General features: G+C 42.5%; 1 protein-coding gene across 7 annotated transcripts in view; it reads left to right on the forward strand.

Annotated features, from left to right (window-relative positions):
- LOC145356518 (putative E3 ubiquitin-protein ligase HERC1) overlaps positions 1–23,935 on the forward strand; it is a 296,484-nt gene that overhangs the window by 241,222 nt on the left and 31,327 nt on the right. For all 7 annotated transcript variants that reach the window (XM_080209293.1, XM_080209754.1, XM_080209365.1 and 4 more), the window contains exons 62-69: positions 2,040–2,105; positions 3,395–3,520; positions 7,666–7,804; positions 14,335–14,516; positions 14,954–15,109; positions 17,628–17,750; positions 20,456–20,558; positions 22,776–22,945. In XM_080209293.1, the coding sequence (XP_080065419.1) occupies positions 2,040–2,105; positions 3,395–3,520; positions 7,666–7,804; positions 14,335–14,516; positions 14,954–15,109; positions 17,628–17,750; positions 20,456–20,558; positions 22,776–22,945 (1,065 nt within the window). The remainder of the gene's footprint in view (positions 1–2,039; positions 2,106–3,394; positions 3,521–7,665; positions 7,805–14,334; positions 14,517–14,953; positions 15,110–17,627; positions 17,751–20,455; positions 20,559–22,775; positions 22,946–23,935) is intronic.

Here is a 23,935-nt window from a genome sequence, read left to right on the forward strand (position 1 = left end):
AAAGATTACCCGGGGTAGATGGGAAAGTCAGACTTGAAGCATAAACAGATCAGCCTTGATCTTATTCAGTGACAGAGCAAGACGCAAGTGGCCATATGTCCCACAACTGCCCCTTTTTCATTTGTTAATAAGTACTTTTTTAATTCTTTTAAAGAAGTTTTTACATTTGTATCAAATTAAAGGTCATATAACCACAATAAAGGTCCTTGAAAGGTTAAAAATAGTTTTAAAAATGTTTAAGAACTTAAAAAAAATTCACCACAACACTGCATGGCTGCTGCCTTTTGTGCTCTTCCCCTCCCTTACCAACATTAAAGGAAGTGCAACGTCAGTACTTCTGTATTGTACTCCTCATGGCTTTTTCCACAGATGACTGTGTCTTCTAACCTGGACAGGAAGTCCCTAAAGCTTGAATACAAACAGGCAAGGCTGCAGCTTCTTAATCACAGTCAGCCATTCCCACTGATGACCCTTCGAAGATCTGGTTCATTAGGTCACGTATCCAACAGCTTGGTCAAAGGAGTAGGTTTTGAGGAGAGTCATAAAGGAAGAAAGAAACATAGGGGGCAGAGCTCGGGGCCTAGATAACTGAAGGCAAGGCCACCAATGATGGGATGATTAGAATCCGGGAATGCTCAAGAGGCCAACATTAGTGTTGAGATTATCAGGCTGTTGTAGGACTGGAGGTGATTGCAGAAGTAGGAAGGGGTGAGGATGTGGAAGGATTTGAAAACAGTGAGAATTTTAAAATAAACACATTGCTTGACTGGGAGGCAGTGTTGATCAGTGAGCACAGGTTGATGGGTGAATGGAACTTGGTGTGAGTTAATACATAGGCAGGAAAGGTTTGGATGACATCAAGTTTACACAGGGTAGCATATGCATCCAAGAGGTTCAGCACTGTATCAAAGAAGCAAATCCATGAGTTTCTCAACCTGAAACCATGGATGAACAGGGATATCCACTGCTTGCTGAAGTCCAGGTCTGAAGCATTCAAGTCAGCCTCCCATCCATTGATTCTGTCTACACTTCCCGCTACATCGGAAAGGTAGCCAGCATAATCACCCTGGGCATACTCTCTTCCACCTTCTTCCTTCGGGAGAAGATACAAAAGTCTGAAGTCACGTACCAACTAACTCAAGAACAGCTTCATCCTTGCTCCATCAGACTTTTGAATGAACCTACCTCATATTAAACCTATCTTTCTTTGCATACTAGCTATGACTATAACACTACATTCTGCACCCTGTCCTTTCCTTCGCAATGTACAGTATGCTTTGTCTGGATAGTGCAAGAAACAATACTTTTCACTGAATACTAATACATGTGACACTATAAAACAAATCGGATCATCTGTGCATTTTTTAAATTAGGTTTTACACAGGATTTGAGTTATGGACAATTTATAATGTTAAAATCCCAAGTTGTTGTGGTACTTCACCCAGTGCCTGCAGCCCCAATTGTATTGCCACTTTATGTCCCAAAATGACTTCCTGTTAATGCAAAGGCAACTCTGTGACTATAATTTAAGATATAAAAATTTACTTTTCCTAAACAAAATTGGGCCAAATTTTCTGAGGTTGCCAATTACCGTCAGATTGCCACTCTGCTCCTATTTCCTTAACTTTGCACTGGAGGGTACAACCATCTAGAGAATGGAAGATCTGAACCTCCAGCCTGATACAGATGGCACAGAATAACCTACTGGTTACAAAAGTGATTTATCCCTTCTTCAATCCAATTAAATAATCTATGCTCGTATATGCATGAACATTGCCCAAACCCGAGCACGAGTTGGTGTTTTTGGAAGGAGGGAGAAACATGGAGAGTAAATTAAGTAAACTATGGATATTCTATTGAGAACAAAATCTTCTCGCCTCCCTATTTGTAATAGAGGCAAAAATGAAATTTAATGTTCTTATCCTGAGATTAATACCTAAAGCTTTTGAAGTACAAAACTAAAATTGGTAATAATGGACTGTGACTTATAAAGAAATCTTTTACTTTGTCAAATTATTATAAATGTTTTTATTTCACAGGAGAACAATAAGTGGAGTTGCTTAATGGATGAGCAGCTTATGACTTGGGCCACATCTAAACCAGAGGTAAAGAATTAGCACATTTACAAGATCCTGCAACAAAATGCTTTCACTGGTATAATAACAGCAAAATATTGCAGATACTGGAAATCTGAACTAAAAACAAAAGCCGCAGTTCTCCCTTCCCACTATGCTGATTTTTTTTTAGTGCAGTGGGCCAGGAGATCTAGGCGGCGCCCGATCAGCGAGATCCACACTGGACGTCCAGCCCTGAGCACCAGCCCCCAGCATGGGGATCTCCAGCGCTGTCAGCACCGCACCAGAAATCAGCATGGAACTGCATAAATTATACAGATGCTAATCTCAATACTATTTCAATGGCATTAGCAGGCCCGGGATTGAAATCTGGAGCCCGCTAGCTTCTCCATACCTCCCCCCACCAACACACCTGCTGTTTGCAGGGAGCTGGCGGCCCAACTCCAGAGTGGAAGGGGGGGCAATTGAGGCCTTTAAGAGGTACAGGTGCCTGGGCATTGGTACCTTGGCAGGGCCAGCCTGGTCCCTTTGGCTTTGCTCATTGGGCCTGCGGTGGGGCCTAAAGGAGGCAGGTCCGGCAGTCCAGCAATCAGACCGTACGGGGGGGTGGGGGGACAGCCAGTAATGTGGCACCAGAACCAGCAATTGGGAGACCAGCAAACAGAGATCGCTGTACATGTGCCAATCTTGGCACCGACAGATCGGCGCGTGTGCAGTGTCCCGCTCAGCACTGTGCTGCCGGCCACTCCAGTGGAAATAGGCCCCATCCATTGAATTTTTACATGATTCATGCTAGTGCAGTCTGCTGTGCACAGAGTGTGGGAGATTCTTTTTTTAAACTCCCACTGAAAAAACCAGCGTTATTTACTCCAGTTTTCATGCAAATTCGACATTTAGAATTTTTTTGTGAGAAAACTTGGGTCTGGCAGCAATCCCTAAGTGGTTGATGCAGACTGAGTGAGCCGAATGGCCTCTTCTTCATTGTAGGATTCTATGCTCCTAAATCCCCTTAACATCAGCCTCAAAGGAGTAAGCCCTCATCATTTGAATATCACTCAGGCTGTCTCAAGCGAGATGGCCAGTTTTTTTGCAGCATTATCTGTAATGCCATGTTTCTAGCATTTACGCATCAGGAATTGCTTTGAGGCTGCCAAGTCTAATTTGTTTAGGGGCCTTACAAGCAGGGCTTCTATATGGATTGTATTCAGCCCTATATCCTGGGGGTAAATAAACTGGTCTTTAATCCATTGTTTCACATTGCCTGTTAATATCTTGTGAGAATTTTTGTATCTCTGTAAAACAATGGTTGTTTTGATTAGGACTGGCAACTTGGAGGTAAAAGTGATGTGTTCCTGTGGGGAGGCGGACGGCATGGGCAGCTGGCTGATGCTGGAAACAGTGCTTTAGTACCAACACTTGCTCCATCGCTGACACAAGCTTTGCAGGTATTTATTTTCCTGAATTCAGTCAGAAGTGGCAGAAGAACAACAAGTTGTATATAATTCAGATTCAAGCGTAATGTGTTATGACTACACCACATGAAGCAACAGAAGGTTTTTAAATTGCCCTGTAACATTATGTGTAAGTTCAGTTATAGGAAATGATTTTAATTGAAATACTAATTCTGATCCGAAAATAAATTTTGTTTTAAGTGGTAAGGTTTTGTTTACTTTGAATTTCAGCGAATTGAGCTGATCTGGTTAAATTGGAGTCAAAAAACCAGCAGGCAGAATTGTAATCGAGCAATTTGCCGTGTTTTTAAAGTTATGATTGTTTGACAGCAGTCTAAGTACATTCTCATGGGGTGAGGGCGGAGTGAAGGGAGAAAAGCCAGTGCTCCTGGATATTGAAGTTAGAGAGTAGGGTGAAGCAGTAAAGGGGCTCATATGGCAGCGGTACGGTATATAATATGAAAGAGAATCCAACTGAATGTAAAAAGCACAGATATCAAGTGAAAAAGGAAATGGAAGGGACAAAGGTACAAGAATAGATTAGCTGCTAATTTATAACAGAATCCAGAGGCGTCCTGTGGGCATGTTAATGGTGAAAAAAGGTTATCAGAGGAGCATTGAGGCCAATTAATGACCAAAATGGAAACTTATTGGTGGTGGCAGAATGTGTGCTTACCAAGGAAGAGGACTTTTCTGAAGCTGCAGTACAAAATGAGGTTGTCAGCAGACTGGATGATATAAAAATGGATGAAGGAGAGGTATTAAGATGGCCAGTCCAGGTGCAATGCATCCTAGATTGCTAAGGGCAGAAATTGCCAAGTTGCAGGCCACAATCATCCAATCCTCCTTGGATACAAGGATGATGCCAAAGAACTGGAGGATTATGAGTGTTACAATGCTTATTCATAAAAGGGGAGCTGGAAAAGCCTGGCAATGACAGGACAATCAGTTTAACCTTAGTGGTCGGAAAAAATAATCCAGGAGAAAATTAACAGCTGCTTAAACAAGCATGGAATAATAAAAAAAGGACAAATTGTGTTTGCAGGGACGGAGGCAGGCTTTCCTAATAAGTGTTTTAGGGTATTTTACTGCTTTAAATGTGTTATATAAATGCAAGTTATCTGACAAGTAAGGAAAAATGACAGCTGACTACAATACAGCTTAGATACATACATTCCCAGTACAATCAAAAGATTGGTGTTTCAGGTTTAAATAGGCATAGAGCAACTACAATTGTGTTTATAAAGAAGACAGTGAAGAAAACCGTGCTAAGGGAAGCATAATTCGGAATGAAACTACTGAGCACTTGGACAAGCATGGACTAATCATACACAGTTGACATGAGGGTGCAAAGTCCATGATAAACTTAAGCAATTTAATTGATTTGTTTTACACAGCCAAAAAGTAAAGAATGTGATATTAGAGGATCCATTCGTGGATAATCAGGAAGCTTGGGGACAGACTGCAATGAGTAGTGATATCTGATTTATCAATGGCAGGTACAGATGATCTAAGCTATAAATGTTAAATGATTTGAACGTATAGAAGAAATGGCATTGGCATTTGCTTTCCTCAAATTAAGAGGAAGAATACCAGAGGACATGGGCTCACAGGGTGTACCCTAGAACAAGGGAAGGAAATATATTCTAAATGATACGCTTCTGAGCAGAGGCATAGTGAAAAAAAACAGATCTAGGGCTGCATACACTTAATTTCCTGTAGAAAGATGGGAGTGCAATGAGAAATACAATAAGTAAACCAGTGAGATTGAAATTTACGCATGCGGCATTGGAGATAAAATCAAGGAAGTAATATGGGTGGCACAGTGCTGAGCACTACTGCTTCACAGCACCCGGGACCTGGGTTCGATTCCCAGCTTGGGTCACTGTCTGTGTGGAGTCTGCATGTTCTCTCCACATCTGCATGAGTTTCCTCCGTGTGTTTCAGTTTCCTCCCACAGTCCAAAGATGTGCAGGTTAGATGGCTTGGCCATGCTAAATTCTCCCTCAGTGTACACGAACAGGTGCCGGAGTGTGGTGACTGGGGGATTTTCACTGTAACTTAATTGCAGTTCATTGGAGTTGGGGACCAAGTGTTGTGTGTCAAAGTTTGTAGGTGACACTAAGATGAGTGGCAGAGCAAAGTGTGCAAAGGATGCTGAAAGTCTGCAAAGCGATTATAGATAGTCTGAGTGAGTGGGCAAGGATCAGACAGATAGAATACAATGTTTGTAAATGTGAGGTCATCCGTGTTGATTGGAAAAGCAGCAAATTGGACTGTTATTTAAATGGTAAAAAATTGCAGCATGCTGCAGTGCGGAGGGACCTGGGTATCCTTGTGCATGAATCACAAAAAGTTGGTTTGCAGGTACAGCAGGTGATTCAGAAGGCAAATGGAATGTTGCTCTTTATTGCTAGAGCGATGGAGTTTAAAAACAGCAAGATGATGTTGCAGCTGTATAAGGTGCTGGTGAGGCCACACCTGGAGTACTGTGTACAGTTTTGGCCTCCTTACTTGAGAAAGGATATACTGGCACTGGAGAAGGTGCAGAGGAGATTCACTATGTTGATTCCGGAGTTAAGGTTGGCTTATAAGGAAAGATTGAGTAGACTGGGGCTATACTCATTAGAATTCGGAAGAATGAGGGGAGCTCTGATAGAAACATATAAGATTATGAAGGGAATAAGTAAGATACAAGGAGGGAGATTGTTTCCACTGGTGGGTGAAACTAGAACTAGGAGCATAGCCTCAAAATAAGGTGGAGTAGATTTAGGACTGAATTGAGGAGGAACTTCTTCACCCAAAAGTTTGTGAAACTGTGGAATTCCCTGGCTAATGAAGCAGTTGAGGTTTTCTCATTGAATGTTTTTACAGCACGGATAGATAATTTTTTTGAACAGTAAAGGTTATGATGAGCAGGTGGGTAAGTGGAGTTGAGTCCACAAAAAGATCAGCCATGATCTTATTGAATGGCTGAGCAGGCTCGAGGGGCCAGACGGCCTACTCCTGTGCCTAATTCTTATGTTCAGTGTTTATGTCAGCCTACTTGTGACTAACAAATTAACTTTAAACTTTGGAACTTGTGCACGACGTTGCTAGACCACATTGAATTTTATTTCTTGTAGTTCAGGATGCAGCACCGTATAAGCAAAATTGGAGCCATGGGTGGTTCATTAAAATGATAGCAAGAATGGAATAATTAAATAGTTGTAAAGAAAAGCTCAAAATATCAGATAAGTTACTAATTATGTCTTTCATGTTAGATATATATCCATGCAATGATGCAAAAATTGTGGTGTTATGATCTAGTTAGGGACCAGTAACATTAAAATGGGCAACATTTGAAATCCCAGTAGCTCACTGAGGGTATAAAGCTACAAGATTCTGCAGTTTTAAACAAACAGGAAAAAAAATACAAGTGTCAACAAAACAAACAGTCAATACTATCTTGTATTCTAACATCCAGAAATGAGGTAATGGCGAATCAACAAACAAACTGCAGTCAAACACAAAACCACAAACTGCACGTTAAATGGCAATCACAACTAAGATAGATTCCACATGTTTCCCAGCAACCCACCAATAGAATTGAAGAATAAAGCAAAGACAGTTGCGTATTTGAAGGAACTTTGGATCCATCCTAGGTTTAGCCAATAGAACAACTTATTAGAATCATAGAATCTACAGTGCAGAAAGAGGCCACTTGGCCCATCGAGTCTGCACTGACCACAACCCCACCCCTATACCCCCACATATTTTACCCGCTACTCCCTCTAACCTACACACCTCAGGACACTAAGGGACAATTTTAGCATGGCTGATCCACCTAACCTGCACACCTTTGGGTTGTGGAAGGAAACCCACGCAGACACGAGGAGAATGTGCAAACTCCACACACGACAGTGACCCAAGCTGGGAACCGAACCCAGGTCCCTGGAGCTGTGAAGCAGCAGCGCTAACCACTGTGCTACCGTGCTATTCCTTTGCTGTCTTGATTCATATATTAATGTCAGATAAACAGTATTTTGATTCAAATCCTATCACAGTTATAGAGAACTACTTCATAATTTTAGATAGGTGCTATTTTTAAATGTAACTCTAACAAAATAATTGAATGAATGTTGTCTTTTTGCGACTAGGTGGTTTGTGGACAGAACTGTACCTTCCTCGTTCAGGCCAATGGGACAGTTGTAGCTTTTGGGGAAGGCAGCTATGGACGCCTGGGTCAAGGAAACTCTGATGACCTCCACACTCCTACTGTCATTGCAGCATTGCAGGGTAAGTTCATGCAGAATTGCGTATATCCTGTTAACATTTTGCTTCATACTCCATTAATTTCCAATGCAGAACATAATTAAATACTGAAAACTGTTTTTATATGAAACTTAAGATTCCTGCAAAGGCCTAAAGTGCAGTGCACGTGAAACAACAGTGAAGAGATTAATATTTAGTTTACTGGAATGTAACCTAAACCTGACACTTCTATTTTGGAAACTGTGTTTAATGTTTAACTTAGTGGACTCTATGTTGGATCATCAGTAATCATGTTATATCATCGTGTTCTCATTCAATGCTTTAGACCAGTGAAGCAAGCATGCCACCTTCCACAAGTCATGTTTGCTAAAGATTAATCATATCTGACATCTATGTTGAATTATTGGATGTTATGTGTATTTCCAGGTGGGGAAACTTCAGTTTATATCAAAGAGAATAAGTATATGTGAAGCTAATTGTAACATTTCGGAATTATCCATTTCTTTCTGCAGCCTGAATTACAAAAAAGTGTTGGGATAGTTGCCAATTTTTTTTATTTTATTGGATGGCATCTTTTACAAAGGAAGCACAAATAAACAAGAAAGCAAGATTAACAATTGGGAAGCTATCTGTATGTAAGCAATGAAAATATTGGGCAGAATTTAGTGCAGGTGATGGGGATCTCAACTACTGGTTGGAGAACCAGGAACGGATTCTACATCATTTTTCTCCATGAGCCCCGATGCAGTTACCAGGCAGTCAGGCATTTACCTGGGGAGGGCCTGGCCTCCTGTTGGATTGAGACCCCCAACAGGATGGAGATCCTGGCCCATCAGAGACTGGCAACCCTCCAGTACCGGCAGCACTACCTGCAGCGGTAGCCACTGCCTACAACACATTGAAGCCTTCACCAGAAATCATTGCTGAATCCCTGGAGAGAGCTGAATGATGCTAAATTAGGATTCTAGCAAGGAAGAACTGTCAGCATGTCAGGGTATTAAATTAAAACCCAGTTTATTTATGGTATACACTTAATGAGTTGAAGGGAAGGCATATTTCTCTTCAAGGCTATCTGTTTGCTGCCTATAGAACCTAGCACATGACTGCCTGGCAATGCCAGATCATCATGTGCTCTATAGATTAAAGTGTATTTATTAGTCACAAGTAAGGCTTACCTTAACATTGCAATGAAGTTACTGAGAAACTCCCCTAGTCACCACAGTCCGGCGTCTGTTTAGGTCGATGCACCTAATCAGCACGTCTTTCCGAATGTGGGAGGGAACCGGAGCACCCGGAGGAAACTCATGCGGGCATGGGGAGAACGTGCAAACTCCACACAGTCGGTGACCCAAGCCAGGAGTCGAACCCGAGTCCCTGGCACTGTGAAGCAGCAGTACTAACCAGTGTGCTACCATGCTGCCATATCCAAACTATTAATCCTTATACTATACCACCCCCAAATACACTATCATCTTTCCAACAGCAATATGAAACTATGGCCGCAATCTTTCTTTCTCACCCTGCCAGTCGATGGCCAGGGCTAGCCGCTAATATTGCAAGAGAGCCGAGAAATTGAATGGTAATTAATGCAAATGACAGAGTGACTGTGTGAATCTAAACTGGGATTTGATATGGTAAAAGGGCTGGGAGAATTTCAAACAGATGTTTATGGAAGGTAATTTAGTAAGGATGGTTACAAAACAGATTTGAATGGATTATTGTGATTCAAAGGAGAAGATAGCAAAGTGTGAAAGAAAAGGTGCCGTAAATAAAGCATGGACAGAGTGAGTTTACTTTTCTTTTAAATTCTAAAAGCTAAAGTTAAGACACTAAATGAGTCAATTCTGGGCAAGAGCAGTTCAGAAGAGGTTAGCTGAAACCATGGAGAGATCAATGGGAAAGGAAGTATTTAAGAAAATACTGAAACCTATGAAAGAGGCTGCTTTTTAGGTCTCAGTAGACAGCAGAAAACGCTGGTTAAACACCCAACAAACGATGTGAATGAAGCCAGATCTGAAAAGCTAAGTGCTTTTAATCTCATCTGCTGTGATCAAAATGATTGAAGGACCGAATGGGTTATTCCTACTTCTATTTTCCATGTATGTTAAACTCAAGCGGACACCCCAAGGAAGAAATAAAGGCACTGTATGGTAAAAATTTTAAATGTAGTTCTTGCACATGGTGTGGGCATTGCTGGCAAGGCCAGCATTTGTTGTCCATCATTAATTGCCCTTGAGTAGCTAAGAGTAGTAGGCGAGAAGAGGATTGGGAGAGGTTTAAATGTCAACAAAGATTGACAAAGAAGTTGATAAAGAAGGGTAGGAGAAACTATGAAGCTGGGCTAGCGCTTAATATAAAAAAGGATAGCAAGAGTTTTTATAAATATATAAAAAGGAAGAGGCTGGCTAGGGTGAATGTTGGTCCTTTAGAGGATAAGAAAGGGGACCTAGTGGTAGGGGATGGGGATATGGCTAAGGTATTGAATAACTTTTTTGTTTCTGTCTTCACGGAGGAGGACGTGAATAATTTGCCGGGTGTTAGCGATAGAAAGGTGGTAGGACTGGAAGGTCTTAATGACATTACTGTTACTAGAGAGGCGGTGCTCAACAGGCTGGAGGGGCTGATTGTGGACAAGTCCCCAGGACCGGATGGAATGCATCCGAGGGTTCTGAAAGAAATGGCAGAGGTGATAGTGGATGCCTTGGTGGTTATTTTCCAAACGTCGCTGGATTCCGGGGAAGTGCCGGATGATTGGAAAACGGCTAATGTTACGCCGTTGTTTAAGAAGGGTGCCAGGCAAAAGGCGGGGAATTATAGGCCGGTTAGTTTAACGTCTATGGTAGGTAAAATGTTAGAATCTGTCATTAAGGAGGAAATTGCGAGGCATCTTGAAGGGAATTGCTTGATAGAGCAGACGCAGCACGGTTTCATTAAAGGGAAGTCGTGTCTGACAAATTTACTGGAGTTCTATGAGGATGTGTCTAGGGCAGTCGATAGAGGAGAGCCGGTGGATGTGGTCTTTCTAGATTTTCAGAAGGCGTTTGACAAAGTGCCTCACAAGAGGTTATTGCAGAAGGTCGAGTGTCATGGAGTTGGGGGTAGGGTATTAGCATGGATAGAGGATTGGTTGTCAAATAGGAGGCAGAGAGTGGGGGTCAACGGGTGCTATTCGGATTGGCGGATGGTGACTAGTGGAGTGCCCCAGGGGTCGGTGCTGGGGCCTCAGCTTTTTACCATTTATATAGATGATCTGGAGGAAGGAACCGAGTGTAGAGTGTCGAAATTTGCTGATGACACCAAGATTGGGGGAACGGCAAATTGTGCGGAGGGTGTGGAGAGTCTGCAGAAGGATCTAGATAGGCTGGGCGAATGGGCCAGGAAATGGCAAATGGAATTTAATGTTGGCAAGTGTGAGGTGGTTCACTTTGGTAGGAATAATGGTAGGAAGGACTATTACTTACGGGGCGAAAAAGTGCAGCAGGCGACGGTGCAGAGGGACCTCGGGGTCCTTGTGCATGAGTTGCAAAAACCCAGCTTGTAGGTGCAGCAGGTGGTCAGGAAGGCGAATGGGATGCTGGCCTTCATAGCGAGGGGGATTGAATATAAAAGTAGGGAGGTCTTGCTGCGGCTATATAGGGCATTGGTGAGGCCGCAGCTGGAGTACTGTGTGCAGTTTTGGGCGCCGCACCTGCGCAAGGATATTTTGGCCTTGGAGGGAGTGCAGAGGAGGTTTACTAGACTGATACCGGAGTTGAGGGGGTTGAGCTATGAGGAGAGGCTGAATAAATTGGGCTTGTACTCGTTAGAGTTTAGAAGAATGAGGGGAGATCTCATTGAGACGTATAAGATGATGAATGGGATGGATAGGATAGAGGTGGAAAGACTCTTCCCGCTCAAAAAAGACAGTAGGACTAGGGGGCACAGCCTCAAGATAAAAGGGGGGCGGTTTAGAACGGAGTTGAGGAGGAACTTCTTCACTCAAAGGGTGGTGAATCTCTGGAATTCTCTGCCCGTTGAAGTGGTGGAGGCTGCCTCGCTAAATATTTTTAAGACGCGGGTTGATGGGTTTTTGATAGGAGAGGGGATTAAGGGTTATGGGGAGAGGGCGGGAAAGTGGAACTGAGCAGCGACAGATCAGCCATGATCTTATTGAATGGCGGGGCAGGCTCGAAGGGCTGGATGGCCTACTCCTGCTCCTATTTCTTATGTTCTTATGAGATTGTGGTGATGAGCTGCTTTCTTGAATACTGCAGAAATTGTGGTGTAGGCAGCATGGTGGCACATTGGTTAGCACTGCTGCTTCACAGCACCAGGGACCCAGTTTGATTCCTGGCTTGGGGCTCTGTCTGTGCGGAGTTTTCATATTCTCCCTGTGTTTGCATGGGTTTCCTCTGGGTGCTCCGGATTCCTTCCACAGTGCGAAAGATGTGCTGGTTAGGTGCATTGGCCATGCTAAATTGTCTCTGTGCACCCGAATAGACGCCGGAGTGTGGCGATTAGGGGATTTTCACAGTAAATGTAAATCTATTTGTGACTAATAAATAGACTTCCCTTTAAAAGATACGCCTATCATGTTATTAGGAGGGATTTCAAGAGTTTTGACCCAGTGATAGTAAAGGAACGGTAATATAGTTCCAAGTCAGGATTGTGTGTGAAGTCTGCAAAGGGAGTGAGTAGGCGAGGGTCTGGCAGATGGAGTACAATGTTGATAAATGTGAGGTCGTCTATTTTGGTAGGAATAACAGCAAAATGGACTACTATTTAAATGGTAAAAAATGGCAACCTGCTGCTGTGCAGAAGGATCTGGGTGTCCTTGTACAAGCATCTCAAGGAGTTGGTTTGCAGGTGTAGCAAGTAATTAAGGCAAGTGGAATTTTGTCCTTCATTGTTAGAAGGATGGAGTTTAAAAACAGCGAGATGATGTTGCAGCTGTATAAGGTGCTGGTGAGGCCACACCTGGAGTACTGTGTATAGTTTTGGTTTCCTTACTTGAGAAAGGATATACTGGCACTGGCGAGAGTGCAGAGAAGATTCACTAGGTTGATTCTGGAGTTGAGAGGGTTGGCTTATGAGGGGAGGCTAAGTAGACTCAATGGCTATATTCATTGGAATTTGGAAGAATGAGGGGAGATCTTATTGAAACGTATACTCCCTTCAAAATCTTATATAAGATAGAAGCAGGGAAGTTGTTTCCATTGGCAGGTGAAACTAGAACTAAGGGGCATAGCCTCAAAATAAGGGGGAGCAGATTTGGGACTGAGTTGAGGAGCAACTTCTCCATGCAAAGGGTTGTGAATCTGTGGAATTCCCTGCCCAGTGAAGCTGCTGAGGCTACCTCATTGAATGTTTTTAAGGTAAAGAAAGATAAATTTTTGAACAGTAAAGGAATTAAGGGTTATAGTGAGTGGGTGGGTAAGTGGAGCTGAGTTCATGAAAAGATCAGCCATGATATTAGCGAATGGCGGAGCAGGCTCGAGGGGCCAGATGGCTTACTGCTGCTCCTAGCTCTTATGTTCTTATGTGAATTGGAGGGAAACTTGCAGGTGTTGCTATTCCTATGCATCTGCCACTCATGTTCTTCTAGGTGGTAGAGATTGTGCATTTCAGATGCACTGTGGAAGAAACCTTGATGAGTTGTTACAGTGTATCTTGTGTATTTGGTACACATAGCTGCCACTTAGCATCGGTGGTGAAAGAAGTGAATATTTAAGGTCATGCCAATCAAGCTTTGTCCTGGATGATGTTAAGCTTCTTGAGTGCTGTTGGAGCCACATGTGGAGAATATTTTGTCACATTCATGACTTTTGCCTTGTACATCATAAACAAGCTTTGAGCAGAGATAATTCCCAGCCTCTGATTTATTTTTCTAGCCATAATATTTATATGGCTAGTCCGGTTCAGGTCTGGTAAATGGTGTCCCTGAGGATGTTGATGATTGGGAATTCAGTGATGGCAATGCCATTGAATGTCAAAGAGTAGGTGATTCTCTCTTTTTGATAATGGTTGTTACCTGGCTGGTTAGCAGTTCCCATTATCTTGACCGAATTGCCATTGATGGAAGTCCAGCAATTTACATCTTTAATGCCTTCCTTACAAAGGTTCATCTTAAAGTGGACCTTGACACTTCTTCTAGGTGAGAAATTCCATGCAATATGACAGCGCAAATCTGCAGTACAATCCATATGAGAACTTTCCAGAGGCATGGTCAGTTTACAATACCAGGTATCAGGTGACTGGTGGTGACCATCTTTTGTCAGTGTCTTGTATTTTTTTTGAAAGATTTGGTCCTCTCTGAACAACTCAATATTTTTTGGTTAGGTAGTACACTTATAGGTAGATCTCAGTCACAATTTCCTGTTGTCATGACAATATTATGTTTCCAAATGTTTTGGATAAACAATCTAATGCTTTTCCTTCATTTAATATACAAAAATGTTTATTACATGTCATAAATGTATTTATGAATGAATATTGTTTCAGAGCAGGTTTATTTTGTGTTGCTTCATTGTCCACCTTGGTTTCAGCAATACTCATCATTTTTGTTTCTTTTGCAGGTTACGTTGTGACACAACTAGCCACTTCATGTGGATCTGATGGCCATTCTATGGCTCTAACTGAGAGTGGGGAAGTTTTTAGCTGGGGAGATGGTGATTATGGAAAACTAGGGCATGGAAACAGTGAAAGACAGCGCCGACCTAGACAAATTGAAGCACTGCAAGGAGAGGAAGTTGTGCAGGTATACCCACATTATTTGATTAAAAGAAGAAAGTAGCATTTTTAGTGGGATGCTTTTATATTTTGCATCTACTTCCAGGTATCCTGTTATTATATGTGGCTAAGAGTAGGTGCAGACTTACTTTTAATGCCAGGGTTGTGCCATAGTGGCCTGGAATAACTTCCCTTGAGCTTCTCATTCCACCTTCCCCCAAATCTTCCATCTCTATGAAGTGATAATATCTGGCTCATGGCTGAGATAATATAGCGTATTTTATGAGCAATTGCAAAATATGTTTGATCCTATGTGCAACAATTCCAGCCCCACTATCCATCAAGCTGATTAAAATTTTTTGCAACCTTTGTAACTGCAGTATTTCAGCAAATATGTCCAATTATGTTTTTCTCCACCCCCCCCAAAAAAAAATGACTGAACGGTTTGCCCTTCTGTTTGGATAGCTCGCCTGTGGATTTAAACATTCTGCTGTGGTAACAGTTGATGGAAAACTCTTCACATTCGGGAGTGGCGATTATGGAAGGTTGGGCCTCAGGAGCACATCTAACAAAATGCTACCTGAAAAGGTGACTGCACTGGAGGATTATTCAATAGGACAGGTACTGTTAACTGTACTCATTTGATCAAAAAATTCTATATAAGGCGCCAATAAAACCTATCATTTTGGCACAGAAAGAAGTGCTTTGTTTTTATACATTGTGATGGAACCTGAAGTTATTGCTCACTGCTTGTTAAGTCAAAGCTTAGCCTGCCTTTGGTCATGTGACCTATCTTCAACTCGCATGTTTTTTGCAACGTGGCTGGAATATTTGATACCTGCCATGCTGTGGAATTCATTCCTTAACTCTCCTTTCCTTTCAAGATCCTCCTTGGAACACACCTTTCTTATCAAGGTCTTAATAGTTCCTTCTTTGGTTTAATGTTCATTATTTTTTCCTTAGACCACTGCAATTTTTTGACATTTCTTTCCTACTCTGAAGGAACATAAATGTATGTTCTAATGATTGTGTAGTAAAGGGAGGCTGAACTTGCATGATTCAGGCCTTTAATGAAATACCTAAATTACAACACGTATATGTTTTTCAATGCCTGCAATGTAGGAATGGTTTATTCATTAGTAATTTTAATATAACTTGAATTCAATTAAATACTTCACCCACTACTTCCCTGTTGCTGAATTTGTTTGTCTATTTTGTTGCTACATGACTACTACATAATTGCCTGTTTTTAACCTGACTACATATATGAACTTGATTCATATATGAATTTTTCAATATAAGCGACCCTGCAATTCAACCCTTGGGCTACAAATGTGTGTATTAAATCAAATACCATTAGAATTTTCTAAAATCATGAAAAAAGTAAAGAGCCCCACAACCTATCAAGTATTTTTGAAGTGTAGCCACTGTTCTAAGATAGGCAAGCATGGCAACCAAGTAGTGTACAGCATGGTTCCACAAACAGCAGATCATCTATTTAAGAGATGTTAGTTAAAGGATAAAGACATTTCAAGAACTTCTCTGGTCCTCATTAAATACTGTCATGGAATCTTTTGTCCAGCTGATTGGACTCATGAAGCCTCAATTTCGCAAAATCTCTAACAACGTCACACCCCCTCAGTTTCTGCACTGAAGTACTAACAAAGATTATTATACTCAAGTCTCTGGCACATGATTGGAACTTAAGATCTTCTAACGTGAATTAGCTACCACAAGCCAAAGCAGACATCAGGAACTAACCAGGTGCCATTCCTTTCCATTTGTTCAGTCTGTGGCTATGCTAAAATAAGACGCATGGGAGCCTTTGCCCAATTTAACCTATAGACATTCCACTAAGGATGGTTACTTTATTTGACAGGTGAATATCTCTATCCCTTAAATGGAAAAGAGGAAGTTTGTACTTTCTAATTCTCACTGTCTGCCTTCCTCCTCCATCAACTCCAACTCCTCCCCGCAACAATACTTTTTAGTCCAGCTATGTAAATAGAAGTGAAAGAACAAAATTTTGGTTTGGGTTCTCTGTTCAGTTTCCCAAATCATGCGATCACTTAACTAAATATTGCACATAAAAATGTGTACTCTGGATTATCGGGATGTGTAGATCATGCATTGTAATAACTGGTATCTCTGAGGCAGGAGGTCGAATGTAAAAACCCAAAATATGAGAGTTTGAATTGGCGTCACCTTTGTCACTAATTGCAGAAAATAGACTTTCTTTATTCAGTATATCAAAAGTTCTAATCATTATTTTTTGCTAGTTTCAGTCATAGTGCAGCATCATAATAGTATTCGCTCTTGTATAGTCCATATAACTGAAGTTTCTTTCATATTTCCTTTTTATTTCATTGGATATGGGCATCACTGGCTAGGCCAGCAGTTCTATTGCCCAAACCAAATTGCCTCTATAAAGGTGGTGATGGACTGCTGTCATCCATGTAGTGCAGTTATACCCTCAATGCTGTTAGGAAGGGAGTTCCAGGATGTTGACCCAGCAACAGTGAAGGAATGGCAATATAGTTCCAAGTCAGGATGTTGAGTGGCTTGGAGGGGAACTTGCAGTTGGTGGTGTCCCCTTGCATCTGCTGCCCTTGTCCTGCTTGGTGGTCACAGGTTTGGAAAGTGCTGTTGAAGGAACCTTGGTGACCTTATGATCACTGTAAGGCCTTGAAACCTTGTGCCCCAATTCTGCCGTATTTGGACATTGAATGCAGGTGAAATGGCCAACAAATGAGAGGGTGCTTCCTACTATTTATACCTAATCTCAGGCTTTTGTCAACTGAAGTTACTGGTCAAGAATTTCATAGAAGTGGTGAGACTGGCACAAACCACACAATTTGTTTGTCTTTCTTTAAAACATCAGCCTTGTTCAGACCCCAACCAGTGTATTGCATTCAGTTCTGGGCACCAACCCTAGGGAATGATATACTGGCTTTAAAAGGAGTGCAATGCAATTTTACTAAAATCATACTGTGGTTTAGAGGCTTTGATTGAAGGATCCAGGGGTTGTTGAGAAACATTGTACAGAGACTTGATTGCTGGCCGTATTATTTATTCATTCGTGAACTATTTCCACATAAGTGTCATAAAATAAAGTTGGAGATTTCCTTTATTTCCTCAGGTGGCTTGTGGGTTGAATCACACCCTTGTTGTCTCATCCGATGGAATGACAGTCTGGTCTTTCGGTGATGGAGACTATGGAAAACTGGGATTAGGAGCTTGTACTGTTAAATGCTGTCCCCAGGTAAGAATATAGGTCATATTTTAACTACCACACAAAAAACGTGTATACTATCTACTTGTTTAAGTTTGTAGGATGAATACCAGCTTATGTATTCACAATAAAGTATTTACAATATATTTAATCTAAGTTGGGAAGAAGTTTAGTTTGTTTATCATATCTTAGATATTTTAATGTAATGTAGCATCCAATAGTAGTAATGAATTTATAGTATAAAGCCAATATTTAAAGTTTGCCTGGTAGTATTTTAGAATAGGGTTAGGATTAGTTTTGACATCAGGTTTATTGACTACCTGGAAACTGCCTCTCAATAGGAAAAATACAACAGCTTGGAGGGTTGGATCATGTTGTAATTTATTAACATAACAGACAAAAAACACGTGAAATGGGGCATAAATTGAAAGCACAGAGTTATTCATATTTGCTCAAATTTCTAATCCAAGTACCATAGTGTACCATAATCATATACCATTCACCTACTCTATCTCATCATGAAAGACTGGTAGTGTGGATTAATTATTTGGTAACTATTGTTGCTTGATTTGAATAAAGTAGTTGTTCACAAATTAAACCTAACAACATTGTCAGGATGTCATACAGAATGCCACGATTCTGATGCTCTTTGAAATATGTGTCACGCTTTCTATGTATTGGGAACTTTAGGTTATTGTGTCACTTGTTAAAAATCTTGACTATTTGGTGGTCTCACTCATTTACAGAGCGTGAAAACTGGAAAATGTTTAGGGCTAATTATTTTGCTTAAATTGAGAACGTAATTAGCTTTTGATTCTTACTGTGATAAGTAATTTATTCACCAGTTATGATAGGTGTCAGCCATGGCTAAATTGGTAGCAAGCTGGCCTCTTAGTCAGAAAGTAATGGGCTCAAGAGCTTGAGCACAAATCATAGAAATCACAGAAATGATCAAAGAAACCCGACAGTACAGAAAGAGGCCATTTGTCCCATCAAGTCCACACTGACAATCCCACCCAGAACCTACCCCCATATCCCTACATATTTTACCTACTAATCCCTCTAACCTACCCATCTCAGGACCCTAAAGGGCAATTTTAGTATGGCCAATCGACCTAACCCGCACATCTTAGGACTGGCTTTGGGCTAGTGTTCCAGTGCAGTCTTCCAGATGGTACATTAAACTGACACCCTGTTTGCCCTGGAGTCATAGCCATAGCTGGTGTTGTTTTCCTTCGAGCAGAGATGGTTGATTGAGGTGTACAAAATTATGAGGGCTATAGATAGGGTCGCTTGGGACCTCGGGGTCCTTGTGCATGAGTCGCAAAAACCCAGCTTGCAGGTGCAGCAGGTGGTCAGGAAGGAGAATGGGATGCTGGCCTTCATAGCGAGGGGGATTGAATATAAAAGTAGGGAGGTCTTGCTGCAGCTGTATAGGGCATTGGTGAGGCCGCAGCTGGAGTACTGTGTGCAGTTTTGGGCGCCGCACCTGCGCAAGGATATTTTGGCCCTGGAGGGAGTGCAGAGGAGGTTTACTAGGCTGATACCGAAGTTGAGGGGATTGAGCTATGAGGAGAGGCTGAATAAACTAGGCTTGTACTCGTTAGAGTTTAGAAGAATGAGGGGAGATCTCATTGAGACGTATAAGATGATGAATGGGATGGATAGGATAGAGGTGGAGAGACTCTTCCCGCTCAAAAAAGACAGTAGGACTAGGGGGCACAGCCTCAAGATAAAGGGGAGGCAGTTTAGAACGGAGTTGAGGAGGAACTTCTTCACTCAAAGGGTGGTGAATCTCTGGAATTCTCTGCCCGTTGAAGTGGTGGAGGCTGCCTCGCTAAATATTTTTAAGAAGCGGGTTGATGGGTTCTTGATAAGAGAGGGGATTAAGGGTTATGGGGAGAGGGCGGGAAAGTGGAACTGAGCCACAACAGATCAGCCATGATCTTATTGAATGGCGGGGCAGGCTCGAAGGGCTAGATGGCCTACTCCTGCTCCTATTTCTTATGTTCTTATGTTCTTATGTTCTAAATTTTTCCCCTTAGTGGAGAAATCAATAGGGGACATAGGTTTAAGGTAATGAATTGATTTGATTTATTATTGTCACATGTATTAGCATACAATGAACAGTGTTGTTTCTTGCACGCTATACAGACAAAGCATACCGTTCAGAGAAGGAAAGGAGAGAGTACAGAATTTAGTGTTACAGTCATAGCTAGGGTATAGAGAATGATCAACTTAATGCAAGGTAGGTCCATTTAAAAGTCTGGCAGCGGGGAAGAAGCTTTCTGGAGTCGGTTGATATGTAACCTCAGACTTTTGTATCTTTTTCCCAACGGAAGAAGGTGGAAGAGAGAATGTCCGCAGTGCGTAATGGGCAGTAGATTTGGAAGGATTTGAGGAAACACATTTTTATCCAAAAGGTGGGTGGGAATCTGGAACTCACTGTCTGAAGGGGTGACAGAGGCAGGAACCCTTGCAACATTTAATAAGTATTTAGAGAGGTACTTGAAATCCAAAGCATACAAAGCTATGGACCAGTTGAAGGGAAATGGGATTAGAATAGATTGATGATTGATGGCCAGCACTGACACAATGGACTGAGGGGCCTCTTTCTGTTTTGTAAAACTATAACTCTATGACTTCATTGCTTGTAAAGTGCTTTGGAGTGTATTGAGGTTGTGGAAGGTATTATAAACGTAAGTCTTTTTTAAAATCTGATTTTTACCATGCAGAAAATTGAAAGCCTTTGCAACAAAGGAGTGAAGAAAGTAGCTTGTGGAACCCAGTTTTCTGTTGTCCTGACAAAGGATGGGCATGTATACACTTTTGGGCAAGGTATCTTCCTTCCTATCTCGCACAGTAATGGTATTATAATTATTAAAATGTTGATATGCTAATTACAGAAGTTGTTAGGGGCAAATGCAGTATACTCCAAAGCTATCATGTGAGACATACCTGCACTGTGGTGCAATTGGAAAGCATTGGTTATACTGACATTATATATATGTATCAATGGTGAAGCCAATTCTGGATGCTATGTGGAGAGGTTGTCTGGTATACTCTGGTGGGCATGCTTGCAGTTTGATGTGGAATGCCCTCCTGTTTGGCACCCTATGTCCAACAGAGGGACCCACCTACAGCAGGGCTGCCCCCACAAGAAGACATCGCCACCCAATCTCCCCAGGGCCTACACAACTGGTGGTGATTCTTCTGTGGCCTTTGACAGTAAGAAGTCTCACAACACCAGGTTAAAGTCCAACAGGTTTAATTTGTTGCAAATGCCACTAGCTTTCGGAGCACTGCTCCTTTGTCAGGTGACTGGGGAGTTCTGATCATGGATAGGGCATATAAAGGCACACACACAGTTTACAGAGTACTGATTTAGAATGCGAGTCTTTACAGCTAATCAAGTCTTAAAGGTGCAGACAATGTGATTGGATATAGCATTAAGCATAAGTTAAACATATTAACCATATAAAGAATTTACAGAATACTGATTAGAATGCGAGTCTTGGACAGTATCAGCAGTGGCCACTGCTCCTGGTGATTCGGCCCATCGAGTCTGCACCAACTTTCCAACAGAGCATTCCACTCAGGCCCTATCCCTGTAACCCCAAATATTTATTCTGCTAATCCTCCTAACCTACACATCTTGGGCAACTGAGGGATAATTTAGCATGGTCAGTCAACCAGACCTGCAGGTCTTTGTGATTGTGGGAGGAAGCCAGAGCAAACCCAGAAAGATACAGGGAAAATGTGCAAACTCTATACAGCTCGTCCAAGTTCCTGGCACTGCGAGGCAGCCATGCTAACAACTGTGAACCGTGTCACCCAAGAAGCTGATGGTACCTAAGAGCTGCTGGATTCTGACTGGTTGACAGTTCTCAACGGTGAGACATCTGCCCTGCAGGCCCCGACGACAGGCAGCAGACTGCCAGATTGAATATTGTGCCAGGGCTCCGGGAAATGGCTGTGGCTGTGTTGCCACCGGCTCCCCAGCCAGTGGATGGGCCCAATGCCACAATCAGTAAATTCTGCCAATTCTTTCAGCTCTCTGCAACCACAATCTCTTCCCCCTCCACCATGCTATGGTGCAGAGGGACCTGGGGGTCCTTGTGCATGAGTCACAAAAACCCAGTCTGCAGGTGCAGCAGGTGATCAAGAAGGCGAATGGGATGCTGGCCTTTATAGCGAGGGGGATAGAATATAAAAGTAGGGAGGTCTTGCTGCAACTGTACAGGGCATTGGTGAGGCCGCAGCTGGAGTACTGTGTGCAGTTTTGGTCGCCGTACTTGCGCAAGGATATTTTGGCCTTGGAGGGAGTGCAGAGAAGGTTCACTAGGCTGATACCGGAGATGAGGGGGTTAGACTATGAAGAGAGACTAAATAGACTGGGTCTGTACTCGTTAGAGTTTAGAAGGATGAGGGGGGATCTTATAGTGACGTATAAGATAATGAAAGGGATGGATAGGGTAGAGGTAGAGAGATTCTTCCTGCTCAGAAAGGACAGCAGGACTAGAGGGCACAGCCTCAAGATAAGGGGGGGGGGTGCAGTTTAGAATGGAGTTGAGGAGGAACTTCTTCACTCAAAGGGTGTTGAATCTCTGGAATTCTCTGCCCGTTGAAGTGGTGGAGGCTACCTCGCTAAATATATTTAAGACATGGGTAGATCAGTTTTTGGTAGACAAGGGAAATAAGGGTTATGGAGAGAAAGCGGGAATGTGGAACTGAGCCACTTCAGATCAGCCATGATCTTATTGAATGGCGGGGCAGGCTCGAAGGGCTAGATGGCCTACTCCTGTTCCTACTTCTTATGTTCTCCCTTTATAATACATGAAAAATCTTGAAACCTAAAGAGAAAATGCTGGAAAATCTCAGCAGATCTAGCAGCATCTTAAAGGAGAGAATCTGAAAAACCCAGCTCACCAATCCTGAGCCCAAACACAAATTCATAATCTTTATGAGCAACACCAGAGATCAACTAGTTTCAAGTTTAAACTATTGAGTCATCAAGGAAGATTTATTTTTCAGAATGCTTTTTTTTACCTTTAGAGCGTCTTATAGGTTTGCCGGACTCAATGCTGCGTAATCACAATCGCCCACAGCAAGTTCCCGCGTTGGAAGCAATGTTTGTTGAAGATATTGCAGTGGGATCAGAGCATACGCTGGCTTTGTGCTCTACAGGGGATATGTTTGCCTGGGGATGCAATGCTGAAGGCCAGGTAAAACAGCCAAGAATAATAAAAGGGCATTTATTTAATTCATACACAATAATTCCTGCCTTAATTTTGCTAATTATGTTTTAATTGAACCAAAATAATATCAAATTCATCAAAATGATTTTTGAGTTTCTATAAATTCAGGTTTTGTGCTGTTTATTTGCTCATCTGGTCTGTGCATTGAGGCACTCTTCACTGCATGAAACCACATCCAACCAGAAAGACTAGATTTGACTCTTTGAGCTCAATTCTTCCAAAAAAGTTTGAAGTGTCAAATTCGTGGGAAAACTGGTGTAAATCACGCTGGCTTTTCAGTGCAACTTCAGACAAGGATCTCCCACACTCTTTGTAATGCAGAAGTCACAATTGTAAATATCATTGAAAGCTCAGGAGGGGCTGATTCGTGCCAGAATCTGACAGTTTCAGAACTCTGTGCATATGCAGTGGCCCTTATTTGTCAGATCGCAGTTTGCTAGCCAACCCAGTACCCTCACAGTGCTGCCCCTCCACCACCACCACCCCCCCCACAGCCCAATTGCAGCCCGCATGACCATTCCAGGGCCAGCCCCTCCTGTCCTGGAGTGTCCTGGTGATGCACCCCAGAACCCCCAGGCAGACCCCCCTCCCGCAATGATCACACCTTCACCCCCTTTCCCCCCACCCCATTGCCAACCCCCAACCCCCACTGCCAGCCGCCCCAATCACTGGCTTCCCTTCAGCCCTGACTGATCCCAATGCAGAGTGGCAGCAGGACCACCCACCCCCATGGATCGTCCCTTAGACCCTGCTCATGCCTTTGCCCCTTTGGCAGTGCCAAGAGATACAGGCTGGCACTGCCAGATTGCTGATGCCCAAGGGGCGACCACCCTACCAAGCCCCTGAGGGGCCTTGATTGCCCCTCTTTACTCCAGCTAGGTCTCCCTAGTTCTCTGAAAGTGGGAAGCTAGTCTGAACCCTGCTGGAGTGAAATGTCCCTGGCAGGGAGAGAGATGC

This window comes from Carcharhinus amblyrhynchos, chromosome 1 (assembly GCF_965287045.1).
Source record: "Carcharhinus amblyrhynchos chromosome 1, sCarAmb.v2.hapA, whole genome shotgun sequence".
NCBI lineage: Eukaryota > Metazoa > Chordata > Chondrichthyes > Carcharhiniformes > Carcharhinidae > Carcharhinus > Carcharhinus amblyrhynchos.